The sequence below is a fragment of the Myiozetetes cayanensis genome, unplaced genomic scaffold (genome assembly GCF_022539395.1).
Source record: "Myiozetetes cayanensis isolate MyiCay16 unplaced genomic scaffold, myiCay2020 scf16, whole genome shotgun sequence".
In the NCBI taxonomy this organism is placed as follows: domain Eukaryota; kingdom Metazoa; phylum Chordata; class Aves; order Passeriformes; family Tyrannidae; genus Myiozetetes; species Myiozetetes cayanensis.
In genome coordinates this window covers 8,504,820-8,524,999 of record NW_026087270.1, presented here as the reverse complement: position 1 = coordinate 8,524,999, position 20,180 = coordinate 8,504,820, and the positions used below count along the sequence as shown (strand labels likewise).

The 20,180-nt window shown below is 44.2% G+C and overlaps 1 protein-coding gene across 3 annotated transcripts in view; it reads right to left on the bottom strand.

Annotated features, from left to right (window-relative positions):
* ZNF423 (zinc finger protein 423) overlaps positions 1-20,180 on the bottom strand; it is a 228,729-nt gene that overhangs the window by 142,883 nt on the left and 65,666 nt on the right. For 2 of the 3 annotated variants that reach the window (XR_007628425.1, XM_050311213.1), the window contains exons 3-4: positions 17,407-17,607; positions 13,409-13,489 (exon numbers count right to left, since the gene is read on the bottom strand). Coding sequence is in view for 2 of the 3 variants with exons in the window: in XM_050311213.1 (XP_050167170.1) it covers positions 13,409-13,489; positions 17,407-17,607 (282 nt within the window). In the remaining variant the exon portion in view is untranslated. The remainder of the gene's footprint in view (positions 1-13,408; positions 13,490-17,406; positions 17,608-20,180) is intronic. The other variant, XM_050311214.1, reaches the window with a different exon arrangement.

Here is a 20,180-nt window from a genome sequence, read left to right as displayed (position 1 = left end):
GTAAGTGCATTGTCCAACTGGGCAGCAGACAAGCCTGTTCACTTTACTGCTTCTAAAGGAAGAGTTAGTTACTCCTTCCACCTATTGCAGCAGCAAAATGAGAAAATGCTGCTCTTCAGCTTGAATAGACATCTCATCAAAGAATCTAAAGATGGCTCCAGAGGCGCTATGAGGCCCAAATCATTATAGTTTTGCCTCTTACCCTGTTGTATTTTGGAAATTCTCAAGCCTCAGAACACAAGTGGAAGGTGAATGAGGTAAATCACAGGATGCGTCTTGTTTTGACATGTGACAAGAGGAGAGAGAGAGAAAACCCACTTGAGGATGGTGACTGGGAATACAGGAAAAGCAGGACAGCCAGCCTCCCCTTGACAAGCATGCAAGTGAGCTGGCTGCCTGCCCCTCCAGGGCCTCCAAACACTTCAAAGGCAAGAGGTAGTTACAGGCCACTAGGATGCTTTTCACCCCAAAGACCATTGATTCAAAGGGAGGGTTCCCAGCACCCTAAAAAAACTAGTATCTCGCTAACACAGATCACCAACATTTAGTTCAAGTTTTCTATTCCATGTAAAACCAGAGAACATATACTTAGCTTTCCTCCTCTGCAGACACTGAAAATGTCAGAAAACAGGACAAGCTAGCTTATAAATAATTGCAAAGCCCCTCCTGAAAAAGGCTGAGAGGGAGGTGGCATGAAACCTCCCAGCCAGCAAAGCTGTGACTGCCAAGGAGCAGAACAGAATAAGGACAAGGACAGTGTGTGATATCCCAGCTCCATCTGTACGCAGAAATGAAAGGCATTGAGGAAAATATCAGTGCGGGTTATGGCAGGCATTCCCAGGTGTGGGAAAATCCTCAGGGGAAGAGCACCATCAACAGAAAATACAGCAGACCTTATAAGAGACAGCTGACGTGGCAGATCCTACAAAAGCTTGTCTGCAGTATCTGAGCGTCTTTTGTTCCCTAGCCCTATTCTTTCACCTGGCAGCTCACAGATTAAAAGACCTGAAAGATGTTCCTGTCACAGAAGACTTTTCCTCAAAAGGCTCCTAAAAGGAGGAGGGACCAGGGTAATGCAGGGTCCACTACAGGGGATCTGTGGCAGTAGAAGCTTTACCCTTCTAATAACAACTCCCCTACTTTTCTGGAAATTCTCCCTAACCCTATCCTCTCACTACCTGCAGAGTGATAACAAAGCCAACATTGTCCATCAAGTCTCAATCTGAAGTGACTCATTTATTCTCAGGAGCTTTGTGTTCATTTTTTCAGCCTGGCATCCTAACAAAACAAGGTTTATGTCATCATATTGCCTGTCATATGTCTTAACTGTTTGTTCCTTCCTATTAACTTTCGAATCACACTGGACTGGGGATAGAGAGCTATGAGAGAAATTGAGTTTCTCGGATAGAAATTGAGTTTCTCTAAGATCGGTGAACCTCCCTTTGATTGGGTAGGGCAGAGACCCCAGCTCACGTCTGCTGAGAGAAAGGCTAAGAGCAGAGTCAGCACTTATCCCCGCTCTTGGGCCTGTCCTAGGCAATCAGCAGGCGTGTGCCACCTGGCCAAACCACACAGCTCATTCTGCTTCTTGTCCTGCTGGTAGGTAGAGGATGGGAAAGGGAGATGAGCGTGCTTTGTGGGGAATGGCATTGGGTGGGAGGGCTCAGCTGAACTTCCTCAATGGAGAAACACAACATCATTGCAAGTCTGGCCTCACACATAAGAAAACTTGTTTTCCCTGCCAAATTGCCTATAACTTCATGACAGATCATCAAGGACAAATGCCAATATTTATCAAGTACTCAGTGAATCCAGTATGTAGCCACACACAAAACAGCAACCAGTTGGAGAGTTCATCCATTAGATTTGTTGCTGCAAATTTTTTCTTCCCTTTTGCTTAAGTATGGCAAGCAATGGAGAAGTCATGTTGAAGTCACTTTGTCTCCTAACGTCACAACTTTCTAGGTCTGCACAATTAATGCAGGGTTTCTTGAAACAAGCAGAAACCGTGTGATGACTCCAATGCGAGCACTCGGGAAACAGCGCTCCCGCAAGACTGCAAGGCTTGGCTCTGGAGTCAGTTTGTGACGTCGGTTAACAAGCAGCTATTTGCTCCAAGTGTGCTCTGCTCGGGCATTTTCCCGGATCTACTGACCAAACTATCAATTTTTAAGGAAAAGTGAGGGAGGAAACAAAATGTCCCTTTTTACTGTAGCACCACATGGTAAATTTCATTTGTCCCGTCCCAACTGCTTCTAGTGACAGTGCAGTGTTTGTCTGAATTTTTAACAGATGTTTCTAAGTACTCTTGACCACTTTTCTCTCCTGAGGATTTCTGCAGTGGGATAGCTCTAGATAGTAATGCAAACAAAGCTTGTAAGAGGCTCTTGGGGATAAATCTGTAGACACTGCATCTAGGATGGGTGTGGGTATGGGTCCAAGCCTTATGAAACTTTGTAAATATCCTCTAAAGACTAACAAGCTGGACTGACCCTGCCTGCAGATGTTTTTGAGCTTACCAGCCCCACAGTGAAAAACGCAAGACAGCTTACAGATAACTGCAATACTCCTGAAGCAGCCAGAGAGCAGGACTTGAACCACAATTTATAAAAGTGGGATATACTGGAGCAGAACAGAATAATGCAAAGGATGATGTGTGATGGTGTAACTCCATTTCAACTCAAAATACCATATATGCTTCAAAGGGGACTGGTCTGGGCTGAGGCAGAATTTCCCAGATGTCAGATTGCCCTCGGGAACAAGCACACTGGATTCAATTGACAGGTGTGAAGGTACTCATGCAGTCAGAACACAAATTGCTTTAAAAAAAATTAAATAAATCTCTGCTTTCATTTTTAAAGAAAATGAGCATCTTGTGCTAATGCCTGGCAAGGAGGCAGTGACGTCTGCCTGAGTTTGTACACAGCCTGAAACAATCAGCTAAAACATGCTCATGGCTGATAGTTTACATTATCAAAATGTAACCAGAGCTATTTAATTCCAAAATGAAATCTATTAAAGCTATTGTCAGTGTTTCACAGCAGCTGAAACTGTTTTTTTAAAAGGTCAGTCTACTAGCTAGAGAGTGAAAACAAGCAAGGCGGCTGTGCCAGCCCTTAGGACGTGGCTGCATCCTACAGTCTGGCTTTGCATTCCCTTAAATGTCGGGCAAGAAGCAGCAGCGAGGTCTCAGCGGAGCCCGATGGCCCTGCCAGCCGCGGGGGGACGGATGGAGGCTCGGCTCCTGCGGGGGGACACAACAGGGCAGCTGTGGGCGGTGGGAAGCCGTGGGGTGAGCCCGCATGGGGTCCCCTGCACGCCCCCACCACAGCACGCTGCACCTACGCCTTGCTGGGGGCACAGAAAGGGATTGCTGGAGAGGACACCACTTCTTTTTTCACCCCATTCAGCTTTGTGGCGGCTCTGTCATTCCCAACAATACCACAGCCCTCCCCCACCCCTAGAAAAACCCATAAAAACCCCAACCTGAGAGCCACTTCCTCACAAACAGCACAGCATAGCTCCAAATACCCCCACTGTCAGCAAAGACCAAGCATTTGCTGTCATCTTCTGTATTAGCATTTCTGTTAACCCCTTTGTAAGATCATTTGACTCGGTTTCAAAATTCCTCATTCTGAAAAACACTTGTTAAATATTGGCCCTGACTGCTACACAGAGTGATAGCTTGGTAGTCATAACCCACAAGATATATTTAGCCTCACAAACTCATCATCAATGGATTTTGAAAGCATTGTAGCCAACAGACTGGAAACCACATGCAATACAAACACATAATAGAACTTTTAATGTGCAAAGAGACTAAACAAAAAGATCCTTGACCTTCTTGCTTTCCCTTGCATACCATTATCCCCAGTGAGACAGCAAATGGAATGACGTGGAGAGCAACAGCTACCATCAAGCAACTTTGGAAGCCAATTTCTACAGTAGTTAAGCAGTTAATGACGTTAATCAGAATGATAACTTATTAAATTCTATATTTATGCAAATAGCATTTTGGCATATCGCATGGAGACCTGAGTAACAGAGCTCGCCAGGAAAAGGTCCCAACATCTCTTTTATTTACCATTTTGGGTTTTTTAATACCATGTAAAAGTGTCTGTGATGGTGGGTATGTCAGACAAACCACACTTCAATAAAAAGCTACAGTCGCAAATTTATCTCCATCATCCTAAACAGATTAATGAACAAATTGCTTAATTCTTAACCTTTATGAAGCAGAGATTAATCTCTGCAGCTACATAAAATCTCTGCCTTTATCTTTTTAACAAGAAGATGAAATTTCTTATAGACCTTCCTAAAACAGGCAAAAATTGTTGAACAAAGAAAACAACAGGTAGACCTCCCTCTCTCCATGCTACAGTAACTAGGGGATCTATAGCACAAAAATATAAAGCAACAGAGTAGTTTATGACTCTGACATGAAAGGACATTATCTGTGTGTGATGACATGAATCAAGAAAAATGCATTTTAGGGTAGGCAGAACTTAAAACAATCTTAGTTTTGTAAAGCCTGTGCGGAAAACTTACTTTTTTCCAAGGGAAATAGCTGGCAACTTCTTGGCTCTGGGTCACATTTAAATTCAAAAAGAAGGGAAGAAAAAGGGGATTCAAAGAAGAGCTATGAATTGCACTTTTAATTGCTTTCAAGATGTCAAAAAGAATATCAAGATGTGCTTATGCATGTAGTTTTCCCCTTTATTGATTCTGTTGTTTAATAGAATTAAATTCTGCACAGAATATTACCCATTCATTCAGTTCATTCTCTGTCTTCAAGAAAATGAGGTGGGAACCACTTGCTATAAGATGTTTTGCAAAATTAGTAGTTCACCAATTGAAATTGTACCTCTATTTTGAAAATCAGTAATATTGCTTATACACAAGCCCTAACTGTTGATTTATTTATGTAAGTATCTGTGTTTCTGGGTACCTTCTCTTTGTTTCTGCAAAGCCTGCAACATAAGGTTAAAATACCTCTAGAAAAAAATTATTGTCCTTTTTTCTCCCCTTTAGTTACAAATTTCTGGTTTTTAAATGAATGTGCAGGTTTCCTGTTGCTGCATGACGCCTTCATTTCAAAATACCAACTAATTCTAGGGTTAATTAAAACAGAATGTTTTATATCACAAACATTTCTTACAGGACATATCTTCTCTACCTTAATGTGATTGCTGGCTATTAAGAGAAGAAGGAATTTTTTTTTTAATTTAATAAAATAATTTAAAGTTTTACAGGAACTCACTTTATAGAGTCAACTTATTCAAGCAACGAAGCCTTTCCAGAGAAAACAGGATTCTCCACACCTCCCTCTGGCTTTTCTCCCTACTGAATGCCGTGGCCTTCACTCAACCAAAGGAAATGAAAGACAGACTGAGACAACAGCATCACGTGGGTGAAGGTCAGATTGATTTTCAGCTGTGTGGTGCTGTTTTATCACCCTCAGGACAAAAGTTAAGCCCTTCATTTTTTTTCATGTCTGCTTTAACAGAGCAACTTATTTTTTTCCCTGAAATTTTGGTTGGGCTCCATACCACCAGAATTACCAAGGATAGCCTAATTTAAAACATTTGTGGAGATCTTCCTTCCACAGAGTAAAATCCAGAGCAGCCCACACACCACAACATTTCTATCCATGAGTTTCCTCTATTCCCTGTGTACAAATAGTGGCTCCTTGAAACTACTGAGGTTTGTGCAGTGACATTCGCTGACAGCGAAAGAAGAGTGGGATGCAGCTGCCGGCTGTTCAGCAATGATCCTGGGCACGGGAGAGGAGCAGTTGCTATCTCAAAAGGGGCAAGTTCACAAATTGTTTTTTCTCCCTATCCTCCTTCCCTCCCTCCATCTCGTCCCTTCTTGGAGTGGCCAGGCTCTCTCTCCTGTCACTCGGTGATCCGGACATGCACGGGCAATTGCTGTGGCAGCCCCTGGAAAAGCAAGACAGTTTTGCTAACTCAGAGTGCACTTTTCCCAGCTCCACTACCACTCACAAAAAATCACTCTCCCCAACTTGCTGTAAGGACTGGCTCTCCTCATTTCTCTTTTAATTAAGGTTGATGCTCCCCCAAAGTAATGATGATTTCAATACAATCTTAGCCAGTCAGGTCTTCAAAACTGAACAGAAAATGAGGTATTTTGTACACCACAGATATGTATATGCATACTTAATTATTGAGAGAAAGCATCTTCCCTCCCATTTCCAGTTTTCTGGCAAAAGGAAAACTCAGTATTCTCTCACTTAAGGTGAAACAAGAAAATCCTACTCACTTTAATTTCCTTTTGTGTTATATTTTGGGTTGAATTTGTCTTATTTCTCTGAGGAGTGCAACAGCATTGTGACTGCCTCCTAAAGATAACAGTTTATCCTCCATAAAAAGCAAGGACTACTATTTGCTTTATTTATATGTACCAGAGGTTCTGGTCAAAATCAAACCCAGTTACACTTGATAACACTGAAACACCTTGGAAAACAATTCCTACACGAAACAGCTCTTGTAGAACAAACCACGACAAGTGTCTGTAAGAGAGGAAGGAACAGAGAAGGGTTGTAAGGTGAGATCAAGCAGCTATCCAGGTTGGATCTGAATGCGGTCTGAATGCAAATCAAATAATTTTCTAGGTTTTAGAACAAAGATTTGACTAGCACATGTCTTTAGTTCATCTGAACCTAGCTGAGATTGCCTTCCAAGGCAGCACATGGAGCAGCTTGATTTTTCACGGCACCCCGAGGAGATCTGCCCTTGCTGGTCCCCTCGGGATGGTTCAATGAAGGCTCTGCATGTGTACAGAGCTCCAAGGAAGAGCCAGCTCTGGGACAATGGACAAGAGAGCAACTGCAGCTGAGAGTAAAGGAGAAACCAGTAACCCAGTAAGGTGTAACTTAAATGTATAAACTGTGAAGTGACTCAGTTACGTGCGGGGCCGGGAAAGGGCAAATGCCAGCACAGCGTTGGGGAGAGGACTGCTGAGAGCAAGATGTAAAATGGTGGCAGTCCAGAAAGGAGCAAGGAAAAAGCCTGGAGGAGGCACCACAGGGACACATGCACAGGCAAAAGGGAGAGGGAAGGGCAGAGAGCAGTCATCCCAAGCACACAGCCAGAAGTCACAAAAGAATAATCCCATATGATGCAGAGATAGACCACAAACTGAGTACTACCATACATGTTGAATAACTGCCCTAGATGCATCTTGAATTTTGGCTGGTTTTGGATTGGTTGGTTGTTATGGCTGATCAATGCATATTGAACAATGTACTTCAAACCTGCTTGAACTACTCTTGGAGTCCAGTAAATTACCGGCATTCAGTGTTGCTCAAAGAAAATAAACACAGGTGTGTGTATTTATATTTCTATAGACTGCAAGTTTATAAAGGGAATTTATTCTACTTTTGTCTTTCCAAATTTTCTAATGAATAATTAGCAGATGTAGATTTCTAAAATGACCATTTAGTATAAATTATATCAAATCTCATTTATTTTAAGAGATATCATTAAGTACAAAGTCTGCATGAGTGAACTGAGTTCACTGTAGAGGAAATGACTGGGAATTATGTTCAAAAATCTATTCAAATGTTTAATGTAACAGATTCCCTGGAGAAGAGAAAAGCAATGGGCTTCTTCAGCCTTTCCTTATGTCCTCCTCAGCAAGCCTAACAGTAATTGAGTAGCAACAAAAAGAGGACCCAGAAAGTCTTTCACCATTATGCTGAGAAAGATTTTCACGGAAACTTAAGGAAGAGATGGACCCACAAGCCAACAAAATGGTGCTTTCAAGAGGAAGTTCACCCCCATGGTTACAGGTATCACCAGCAACAAAACGCACCTGGATTAAAGACTTTGGCTCCTCTACCAATTGCATGCATGTCATTAAGCAAATTGGTGCAGTTACAGTAATTTTCATCCAAAATAACTCAGGCTGTTAAGGGGGATGTCTTGAATTATCCCCCCAAACCCTGACCTCTTGTCCCCCTCATGTCGACATGAGGCTTGTGCAGCTCCATAGGGCGCCAGATCTGGGAGCTGCACAGACTAAAAATCAATCCTTTTAACTGTCAGCAATGTCAGCTACCAAAGACAACACAAACCTTGTACCAGCATAAGGCAGGAGACAGGAGGAAGGAGTACCCCTTTCAGTAGGAGGCAAAACTTAAGCCAAATTACAGTGACAACATCTTCATTCCATGAAAAAATAAGAATTCCTTGTGTCAGGAAGAGGGTGCTAGTCTAAATGTTTAAAAACTACAAAGTGCTCAAATGCCCTAGGAAGTATTTAACGTGAACAGACTAAGTGCCTTGAAAACACCAAATCAATTTTTTCATTAGTTAAGACAATGAAAGCTTCTTGTAATAAGCAAGACATTTGAATGACATTACCTGTAGTTAAGACATGTAATTCAACTTAAATTTCTACTGAGTATATTTTCAACAATTTTCAATTGAATATGAAATTATGAAGTCTATTTTTAAAATTCACCCTACTATTAAAAGCACCTATTAAGATTATTTAAATGAAACGGCATTCAGAACATACATACTTGTTGCCAAAGCTTTCAAGAAAGTCAGAAGCTGCTTAGACCTCTGGTGGAGGTCCTCTGATGTGCAAACCCGGCTTGGAGAGCAACAGCCTCTCCAGCAGGTGCAGGGAAAATATTTCCCTTTTTCAATTTATTTGACTGGTTGAGTCCAGTACGCAGTTTTGTTCAGAACAGAGAAACTGTTTGGCAGACGGTCACTACTTTGCTTCTTGCCAGCCCATGGTAAAGAAAGGCGTGAGACGCCCACGGAGAGCACAGCACCCGGGTGGGGCTGTCCAGGGGAGGACACGTACCTTGGTGGATCCATCCTGCTCACGGGGCACCGCTGTGCCGCAGGGGCTGCCGGCCGGCACGGGGGACACCACGCAGCCCTCCCTCGGGTGGCACTCGAGGCAGGCTGAGCCCTGGGCTCCCGGACCCAGAGGCCATGCGGAGATGCTCCAGCGAGCGCTCCCAAAGCCAGCCAGCTGAAGAGGACCAACCCATGCTGGCACGTTTCCCTAAAGCCAGCCGGCACCAGGGGGTGGAGGCTGCTTTCTGGCTTCCCCAAGCCTGGAGCACAGTTAATAACATGCCAGCTGTATCTGCAGACAAGCCAAGTTTAATGAGGCTACAACAAAAGCATTCAAATATGCACTACAGAACTTCTGTGGGGATTTTTTTTCTAGAGCTTGTTTAAAAAAAAAATAAATGAAAGATAGGAATTCTTGACAATGTATGTACACATAATTCCTTCATTTTAATTGATTTTTAAAAAACACCATTTATATTCTACAAATTCAAAGAAATCAACAGTAGAAAGACTTGTTTAATCCCACTACTTCCAACAGCAAAATTATGTTGTGTGATGAGTGCTTGAAATGCACTGCTGGTTGCTTTTTTCTTAATAAACATTGAAGTCTTAATTGTTTTTCCCCTACATGGCCAGACACCATCTTTCTGTCTGCCAGGTCTTCACACCAGGACAAGTACTGTCCCTCGCCTGCTGCTCAGGAGCCAGGACAGACACACAAACGTGACCACCTCTCTGGCACGAGTGATGGAGGAGGTAGCTGACCCCACGCTCTCCCATCAGCCGCACTTCACCATGCGCCTGTCTCTTGCTCTGGATCAAGGCACAGGAGGTATCTGTAAAAGGACTGCAAAGAGGGATTTGGAGACAGTGAAGGGAGCAGCAAAAGAAGTCTGCTCAGGCATGAGGGGGTGGAGAATATGGAAAAGGAGCAATCACTCACTTTCTCCTCCATCAGAAGAACCAGAGAGTATTAAATGAAAGCAGGTGAAAAAACTGAAGTGAACAAAAGGAGGTACTTTTCTCCAGTGCATAGCTGAGCTCTGTGTCCCCACCACAGAAAATGCTAAATGCACTTCAAAATGGAAATTCATGGAAAAAGACTGTCTGAATAATTTAAATAAAAAGCACCACAAAGTGCCCAGATAAGTTTGCTGACATCTAGAAAAACGTTCTGGAGAAATGGCACTATGGGACCATCAGGCTGGCTCGGTACAGCCATCCTGATATGAAGACTACTTACTCAATGGTCAGCGAAGGATAGGGGAAGGAATCAGGAAAAAAAGTACAGAGTGCACCTCTTGTTCACTATTCACATCTGCAGGCTGAGGACCTCAACAGCTCTGAATCCGCAAAGGCTGTTGATAGGGCCAACAGTCTCGTCCCTCAACAGACCACAGGAAGGCAATGCGTGCCCTTCAGCAGCATTGTAACCACGAATAATCTATGCTCTTCTTCATCTGAGACAGGACAACCTCAGTACATCCTCCACTGGACTATCTAAGGCTTTATTAAAGGCTACTTCATAACAAGCACGCATCTGTTGTAGTCCTGGGTCCCCTCACTGCAGTTCTGAGTTTCATATACTGGGTTTTGTCTAAAACCCCCTGAATGCTGGGACCTGCTTATGGCAATAGGGATCCTTCCTCCTGTAGGCACAGCTGCCCTTGCAGCACTTGGCAGGCTCCAGCCTGGGAAGGAGCCATTCCATTGCAACCCTTCCCTCTTCTTTAAAAAAAAAAAAAATTATTACTTATTTAGATTTCTATAATGCCAATAAACAATGCCCCATGTAGATCCCCACAATGCTCCTTCTGCTGTAATATGGTGATGGATTACCCTTTGCAAACAGAAATCTGAAGCAGGAGAAGGGGAGGTGGAGCTCCAGCACCCCTGGTGCCACAGAAGCGCTGCCTTGAGGCCTGGGGTGCTGCAGGGGGATCTGGATGGGCTCCAGCTGCCAAACACAGGTCCTGCTTCACGCAGGGGGTCTCTCACATTGGCCAGCACCCAGCACTGTCTTCTGTTTCACAGCATTTGGGGTGGTTCAGTGTCTGTGCATCTCTTAATTTATGATGCATCAATGTATGAGGAGGTGAGACTGGCTTTGCAGACAACCAGGGGCCAACCTGTACAAGACTACCAAATGACAACGTTTCCTTTAAGAGGCCTCATTTAAGACATGCACCCACTTTCTCTTTTATTCATTTCCATGCATACCTGTGCTTACTTTGCAGACTACTTTTTGAACTAGATAAAAGCAGATAAAAGAACTCAATTAAAGTAGCAAGAATGAAACAGTCCCTTGCCAATACAAGCAGGCTAACTTGTCATCCTCAGCTCCTCACTGGGCCATATGTTTAAAAATGACAGGAAAATGTTCTTCCTGTGTGAAAAACATATGCTGCTTGAGGAAAGACATCATCATTGTTACGAAATGTCTGTGCAGCCTCAGAATGCATAGCTGGGCCGTCCACAGTGACTGCTGGCTACGAGGGGGCTGAGAAAGGGGTGGAGAGAGCTCATTACCTCCCTCCTGCCAGAGGTTTTGGTAACATGCAACCAAGCCGCCCGCAGCCGCGCTGGCAGCGCTCCTATCTGCACGCGCAGTGCCTGGTGCTGCCTCCCTTGCCGCTGTCCCGGGGGGAGCCGGCACAAAGGTGGCCGTGGCGATTGGCAGGGGATGGCGCCTGGCGCACTGGCACACTCTTATCAGTGAGCACACCGCCCAGCTCCGTGCGCCAGCTCCCGTGTGGCCGCAGATCTGCTGTGGGCTCACCGCGGGCCCCGCGCGGGGAGACCCTCCACGAGGACACAAAGCACCCCCCGAGCTGGGTGTTTATGGCGAGCGAGCATTGTTTGAAATTCACGTGTCCCCCCACCACAAATCCTTACAGGCACTGGCACGCCTGTAAAATCCAAGAGAGCCCGACAAACAACTGCTGAGGCTCAGCCCTGCTGATGGCTCCCCGTGCCAAGGGGCTGAGGGTGAGGCTGCGCGCCCTGGCCAGAGCGGAGCAGCCCAGGGGTCTCACCTACCTTCACCTGCCGGATGACCCTCCGATGTGCCGGGTAAGCAGTGCTGTTAGGAAGCATAACACTTTGCACAACTTTGTCAAACGTATGCAGTACACGAAAGGCTACACTAAAGCACCTTTGCTGGCAGCCCCCACTCAGGGGGCAGAGCCAGCGCTGGTGCCTCAGCAGACACTGCACAGGATGTGCTGCAAAACCTCTGCACGGGCAAGGGTAACACACACCCACCCTGACATTAAATTTGCAGCTGTGCTTCTGTTTGACTCCAGAAACAAATTCAGATGTGGGGATGTGCTTTGTGTTCTACACCATAAATATGTATTTCACTGACTGCCTGCACAGAAAGCCAGTCAGCACAGCTCCTTATCAGCACACTGATTTTCTGGCACGTGCAAGCAGAAGTCCTGGAAAAAGGCTGGTTGGGAACCTCCAGGTAAACTCAAGCATCACCTGTGATGCTTGACAGCAGTCAGACCACCCAGACTACCCAGCCAAGTGAACCCCTACAATAATCTGGGGTTTCAGAGCTCTCAGCACTGATGGGCACAAAAACTGACCCCAGGGAGACATATGCAGCACCTGGGCACATCCAAGTGCCCACGATCCCTCCCAAGAGCTCTTGGAATCCCTGTGCTGCCCCTACACCCGGAGAGGGGACGTCCAGGACAAACTCAGGGCAGGAGCCTGCGCTTGGAGCCCTCCGAGTGATTGACAATAAAAACACTGCCCTGGTGCCCATTTTCAGATCTAGACAGCAAGAACTGAGGACTCCAGGGAAAATCCATGTTTTTACAGTTTGTTATATTACTGAGCTTTTCTGGTGCCAATTTTAAAACACTGCTATGACCTCTGGAAAGCAGGGAAACTGCATTTCAGCACGACAATGTAGAAAAGAACAAAAAAAGGAAACTTGTTATTTTTTTAAGCTTGAAACACTAGTCAGGTTAAGAGAAAGGAGCAGAATTCTGGCAAGGACAAGAGCACTCAGACTGAGCCACAACACAGTAATTAGGGCCAGTAGGTCATTAGAGACACAGCTGTATAAACTAGGTGTATAATTAAGTTTCCACACTGCTTTTTCACAACTGTATTTCAGTTTCTTTTGTGGAGGACAATCAGTAATTGATTAATTTAAAGATGCAACAACAGCAGCAGCAAAAAGAGAGGAAATCTCTGACTTGCCAATCAGGTGCAACCAAAGATTACAATTTTGGGGAAGGGCTAATTTTGAAAATGTATGTAAGATGTCTCTCTTTGTCAGTGGAAAGTACAAAGTGCCACCTGACGAAAACATTCATAAGACATCATCACTTGTTGACAAGCTACCGTATATGGTTTTCTGGATAAGCATCCTGCATATACGGTTGCATGGCAATTATAATTCTTGTAGCAGGTGAAATATAAGAAAATGCAAAATTATACACTAGCACGAAACAGTTACAATACCTCGTTTCAAACGTAAGCCTAGTGTACAAGTTACAGGGCATTTAAAAGGAGCAACTGCAAGACTTTAATTATAAACTAGTTCCTACCGTACAGTAGTTTAGAAAAATCAGCCGCTTCCAAGCTGGCAATATCCATATATAGCTCTGCTGCTGTTTGAAACAGACAACCTGTAAAGTTATCAACAACAGAAGAGGACCTCATGAAATGCTCAGAGACCCCGCCAAAACCTACTTCTGTCTGCTTCATTGATGCACTAATTTGCTTTAAAACATTCTACATTCACTTGAGAAACTGAGGGAACAAGCTTACATGAGGCTATTCTGATCCATGGGAGGAAAGGGGCGGAGGAAGCAAAAATAACACAATAAAATACTGGAGGTAAACCCAGACTAATGCAGGTGGATTAAAACACACAAGCAAAATGACAAATCTTGTAGCTTTTTAGCCACTTTTTTATCAGACAACAAACCACCTGGCATCAGACACCAGACAATGATACACTGCAGAATGGTTGCAGCCTCTGGTGCTGGTTGTAGGACACAGTAAGCTGTACATCCACATGTAATTCTTTACTCTTGTCACTAATGCTGTAAGATAGCATCATGCTACAACACCTACACTGTAACAGCAGCATGCAAAAACATGCATAAAAAACCCTGAACATGATGCCGATGCAATTACTTGGTCCTCTCTAGTTAAGGGGATATGGGATACCAGTGAGTTTTACATTAATTTTAAAAGCTTAACACATCCAGTGTATACACTAGGTGTTTTTATTTATTCTCAGTGTATTTTCTCAAGATCTTTAGCTGTTTAAGGCACTGTTTCCAGGACTGCTGCAGGAGAGCTCATTTGTGGGGGCAAGCTGGGAGACAAGGGAAGACATGAGCCAGTAAGGAAATGTGATGTTCTTTCGGTACAAGCTGCCCCCATTTAGACCTTTTTCAGATCCCTCTAGACACTGGAAACCTACAACCTGCAATCACAGACATCAGTCATGAGAAAAAGGTATAAAAGGCACCTAATTCTGTCAGAAGGAGAACATCTCTACTACACTGACATCAAAAGGAATGCCATGCACTTATGCTACCAGAGATGTCTAGATTTCAGCAGTGTTTTGTCCTCAAAGAAACAAGTCTGAAATACATGAAAAAGCAAGGGGGGAAATGGCTGTTTGTTACCTCCTTACATGTCAAAGCAGCTGCGTTCAAACTGTATTATAACTTCAGCGCACTGTAATGAATTTCTAAGGGATTCCAGTGAAATAGATGGTTTATCCTATTCTTTTGGAGTGATCTCTTGTAATCCTGCAACACTCCTGAGCTACAATACTTTCCTAACTTCAGTATCCCAAAGGAAGTCATTAGTTATGTTGTCTTATCAGTCTGGTGATATTATCGCTACAAATATTACCTGTATTGATCTGGACCCATGTAGACACGACTGAAAGCCCTGCTTCAGATTAAGACATGAAAATCTAGTTTGCCAAGAGGTCAGGCACTGCTTTACAACCTCAGGTGTGTCAGGCAGGCATTATAGGCAAAAGGAATGCAGGGTAACTAAGGACACAGGCAAAGAGCTCATTTTGTGGGGTAAAATCTTTAAATATGGCACACTTCCTAATGCAATCTTAGATTTTCACCCAGGTGATGCAAGTCTCTTCAGATGAACTGAACAAAGACATGCATTTCCCATGATTTCCATGAAAATTCTCATGGCTATCACACAAACTGGTTGTTATTTCCTCAAGGTAAGGTTTGTGAATATCAAGCAATATTCCAGATTGCCTTCATGGAAACATTCTCATTCCAAAACATATGAGTGCAACTATTTACTTTAAATCACTTCAGGACATGGATTAAACTAAGTAGAAAACAGACACTCTTGTTCTGGAACAAGGATATCCTCACATGGAAATAATTAGTACTTATTTCATGTATATGCAGATAATGCCAGATACGGTGCCTTTTTGTGACAAAATGTCTTTGTAAATCATCAGCACATGTGAAGACAGTAAAAGAAGATGAAATTATGCTACTTGCAATCAAAACCAGCAATGAGAATACTAACAAATTATTTAGATAAATCCCCCAAAATATAATTTCTTTTTTCTTAATCTCATCAACAGAATACTACATTGAGGATAAGTAAAAACTGAAGTGTGAAAACACTGACTGTATTGATATGAATAGAATCCCTAGGTTGATACATTTTAATTCAGATTTGCCTCAGGAAAAAAACTACTCCTTTTCATAGTGCTGCTGGTCACCTGTCATAACCTTATGTTCCTCCTCTGGGGTCCCCCCAGCAGTGCCCGCTCCCCTCTGCCCTGCTCCACTCCCGCAGTGGGGCCATTACAGCTGCCTGGGGGGTCACACAGTCAGCCAGGCCCAAGCAGACACCTGGGCTAAAAAGATCCTTTGGTGGGGCTCCCCCAGCACAGTGAGCAGCTGTACCAGCACGACTGCAGAGACACAGCAGCAGCTCCCAGGGACAGCTGCTGGGGACGTGCCACCCACCTGCCCTGCTGGGATCCTGCCTGTCCTGCTTCCCATGAGGGATGGCTTCAGGAACAACTTGTCCCTGTGGCTGCTCCTTTGGAAAGGACCAGTGTCCACATGGGCTATGCACTTCACCTTCAAGTTTGGAAAACAAGGGTTTTTCTGAATAGAAAATGGCATTTTCTTGCTTCCTACCCTGCAGCAGAGTGCCATTTGCAGAAGTCTCAGGCCAGTGCCGTGGCTGTCAGCTGGTTGAGAAATCACCCCGCAAGAAGTAGCCTTTCAATTTTACGCACTTTCAAGTTTGCAGCCTGTGTGGGGTTTAAATGAGAGTGCAGAGCAAGCAGCCCTGGGGGCGGGCTTAAGACTGCAATCCCTACCCAACTGCAGGCTGGGGAAAAGCCCCAACATCCCTCTGTCCTTCCTCCCAGAAAGCAGATGGGAGTGAGAGCAGGGGGTCCTCTGCTCTGCAAACCAGAGTGACAACGGAGGATGCTCTTGGGGTGGGAGTCAAGCCAAGCCGAAGCCCCCACCTGACTCACCCTCCCTTCCTTGCTGCACTCCATTTCACATGTTTTTTCTTGGCTGAGCATCATTTTACTTACGCCCAAAAAGGAGAGCAGAAAACATGGACTAATTACAAAACAAATTTAGTGGCCAGGAGGAATATGCACTCAGGGGAAAGAGGATGGGTGCTGCGCCAGAGGAGAAATTAACCCTCCTGCCTTCTGCCAGCCTCGACATACCCGTCTGCCATAACAGCAACTGCCTAAAAATACGTTAGACGAGTGTGGAGGATAAAGTGATGGCAGAGCATTCCAGTACGGGAAGGTGAAGGATGAGAGTCTCTAATTTAAATACATATGAACATACTCTGCGCTCCCCCTCCTAAGATTTTATTTAATCTTTGGTAAAATCTGCAAAGCTTTTTACTACCCCCGTAAATCGGCTTAGCGTGCTCTGCAGAATACCTGCTGCTACCACCGGCCACGCGACGGCAGCCGTGGAAAAGCAAGATATGTTGCAATTGTTCACACCGGTGCTCTGAGCTTGCTCTTACTTTACAGAAAGTAAAATCAAGATCAGCGTAGGCTGATGCCATCCTCACTTCCATAAAATTCAAAAGGCAATGTAATAATAACCTAGGGAGAACGGTGTATTTTTAGGGTGGGATTACAAAACTCGCACTATGAATTTTAATCTCAGAAATTGTCATGTTCTTTTATGGGGTTCAGAGGCCTTTCTTCCTGGGAGTTTTGCACACTTCAGTCATTTAACTTTTTTAATCTTCCTGCATTTGTAGAGAGAGGGAAAAATACCTGCCTGAAACTTTTAGCATTAAAAAAACCTCACAACATTTTTGTCTAACGTAATTACTGACAGATTCCAATTGGAAAGCTGTTGCTTTTATTTTAATTTTATTAAAGGAGTGAACAAAGGCTACCCAAGGCACCACAATAAAATTACATTAACTGTAAAATTACATTATTAATTCTTTAATCTCACTTGAGGCCTCAAGCTGTTGCTATGTCCAATTACCCAGCTAACCACCTGTCAGAACTGTAAAGCTAGTTTAACATTACCTCCAGGACAGTTGTGTGCCCTGTGTTCAGTCAGGTCTGCCAGTGAATCGAAGTCCTGCTGACAGTTATCGCAGGTGTAAATTGACTCATCCTCCATGTCTTCATCTTCCTCATTTCTCTCTTCCTGGCTCGTCACACTGTTCCTCTCTTCCAGGGCCCGGCTGTCCTTCGCTTCACTCTCCAGCTCTCCTCCCAGGCCACCTGCCAACAGCAAGAACATCCTCTAAGTTTGAGAGGTCTGAAAAATAAGAGCTTTAAGAAGCATGTTGCACTTATTAAGATACATTTAATTACAGCCGCTCTCACATTATTCTCGACACCTTTCATTATATTAATGTGGTCTTTATACCATGTGGTGCAACAATTCTCAACTGTATTCTCTGCTGCTTAGTGCGAATCCTGCAAACACTCTCTTCTAATCTTCTCTGGTGGGTGTGTAGCGGGAGCCTCTAACTCTCTGTCATATAAAGTTGTTAGTGTTTTATCACTTAACCAGATTCTCAAAGCTTTAAAAATTGGCAAGATTAATTACAGCCCGCAAAGAAAAGGCATGTGCTGAATTTTAATTCTCAATGCTCTCCTCTTCCCACCGCCTCCAAGCCCCAATATTAGTAACAACAAGAAAAAAAGTGCTCTAGCTGAAGGTCCCAAAGCACACATGTACCCCAGGACGTGAGAGGTCCTGCTGAACTAACGAGAGGCACTTGGTTGGGCAGATGAGCCTCACGTTGTGCTGACCTAGCTGAGAGCAGACACATTGCATCTGACCTTCAGGTCTCTCAGATATTTTTTTATCTTGGTCTGTGACCGGAACGTGGGCTAGCACATACGCCTTTGCCACCCCCTGCCAAGTTTTTATGTGCACTGGTGCACAGGGAGACTGAGCTCTCTGGCAGCTCCAGAAATACCCCAGGGTGGGGGGCCAAGCACCCCGAGGCTGTCCAGGAGGCAGCTCCACACATGGGGCAGCCAGCTCTTCACTGGCCATGGGGTGGGTGGCAGGGGCAGCTGGTCACAGGCAGCCCCCCCTCAACATGACCTCAGTGGCCTGTCATGAGGGATGGGTTTGCAGCCACATCCTCCTGCCTCCAGGACACCCCCTTGGCCACAGTGGACTCAGATGTGCCTGAAGCCAGTCACGCCCAATGGCTCCACGCAGAACTGAGGACAACCCTCGCTTGGGCTCTCCAGAGAGGCAGCAGAGATGAAAAGGCCCTTCTAAGTCCCTGCTGCCCTCTCAGCAGGGAAAGCATCCATTAGACACGCCAGAGATGCTGACCAGGCTTTGGCAACCGGCTGAAATGGAGATGCCTCCGCCTCTTCTGCACACATGTGCCCCCAGCACAGAGATACAGCCATGGGTGCTACACCTGCACTATTTCACCTGCATCCATGAGAACTCACACTCTTAATACAACCCTGTTGGTATGACAGAAATATTTGGGAAGTCATCCAGCAAAGTGAGACAGAACCACAGGCTCTTCCAGCAGAAGAGATCCTCACTGTTTTGTTTTGGGGGCTGACCCCCCAAAGCCCAGGAGCTGCTCTCAGCCAGGCAAGAGGGACATGCCACCTTTTGGTTTGGGATGCGTTTGGGCTTTAAGCCATTAACAAAACACCAGCACACAGAGAGATGAATTGTTTCTAAAATTAGATCAGCACCAAAAAGATTAAGGACAACCAACACTGCGAACATGAAACAAAGCTGAAAATAAAATTTATTAAAGACAAAAACTGGTTACCACAAGCACTGCAATTCAGACACACACATTAGTAGAGCTCTGCTACCACTATCCAGCCAGAACACATTTCATACCATCTTCTGCTCTGCGAATGGTAACATAAATCAACCGCTGTAAAACACTCTGCAGTTTTCCATGGAGCACTTGTAACATGACGTACCCTTCAAATTGCAATGGAAATATTAAAAATCAGTGCCTGCTTGTGGTGTGTCTCAGCATCCCTCTTAGCAGTTAACTGATCTGCACATTTTCAGATTCTTTTACTGTTAAATTATACATACCTTTCTACTACGAAATTTCCATTAAGAGCTAGACATAATATTCGTCTTAACAAATCAGATATGCCACTTACACAGCAGTAATGAATTTAAGGATTTGGTTATAAAAAGTATCACTCACTAAGCACTCCATATTGTAAGTCATCATCTCTACTATGTTTATTCAATAAAATGCCACTAGCTGAATCTCATGCTTTATAGACTCTTCCTTAAATAAAAATGTATTGTAATGAAAAAAACAATGATTCTGGTTCTCTTTATACTATTAACTTCACCAAACAATAAGTCACATTTAGAGCTATGCTAGCTTTGCTTTATTTCACACATCATTTAATGTACATATTCAAATTATCACTTACATTGTGTCATATTTACTTGGCACACCATCCAGTCTCTCATCCCAGACTGCAATCACAAACATTTTAGCTCATTCAATCTTTTTAAAGCCTATATGTCCTGCAGACTTGATCGTTAATAAATCAGAATATCAACTCTCCAATTTTGTAAGACAGGAACCTATAAAAGTAGTCCGAGTAGATAAATCTAACCCAAAGAACTGGCACTTGCTTCCATGCCGCCCTGACAAAGACCTCAGGGAAGCACTTCTGAACTGACTTTGCCACAGCCTGAAGAAGAAAGCTTTGAGGCAACTTGGGGGAGCTTTAAGGGACCTTCACTAATATTTTCAGCTGAAATTCTGTCTTTTGAGAGTTAACCCAAAGACCAGCTGATCTGGTGAGTACGCTGTGACAAA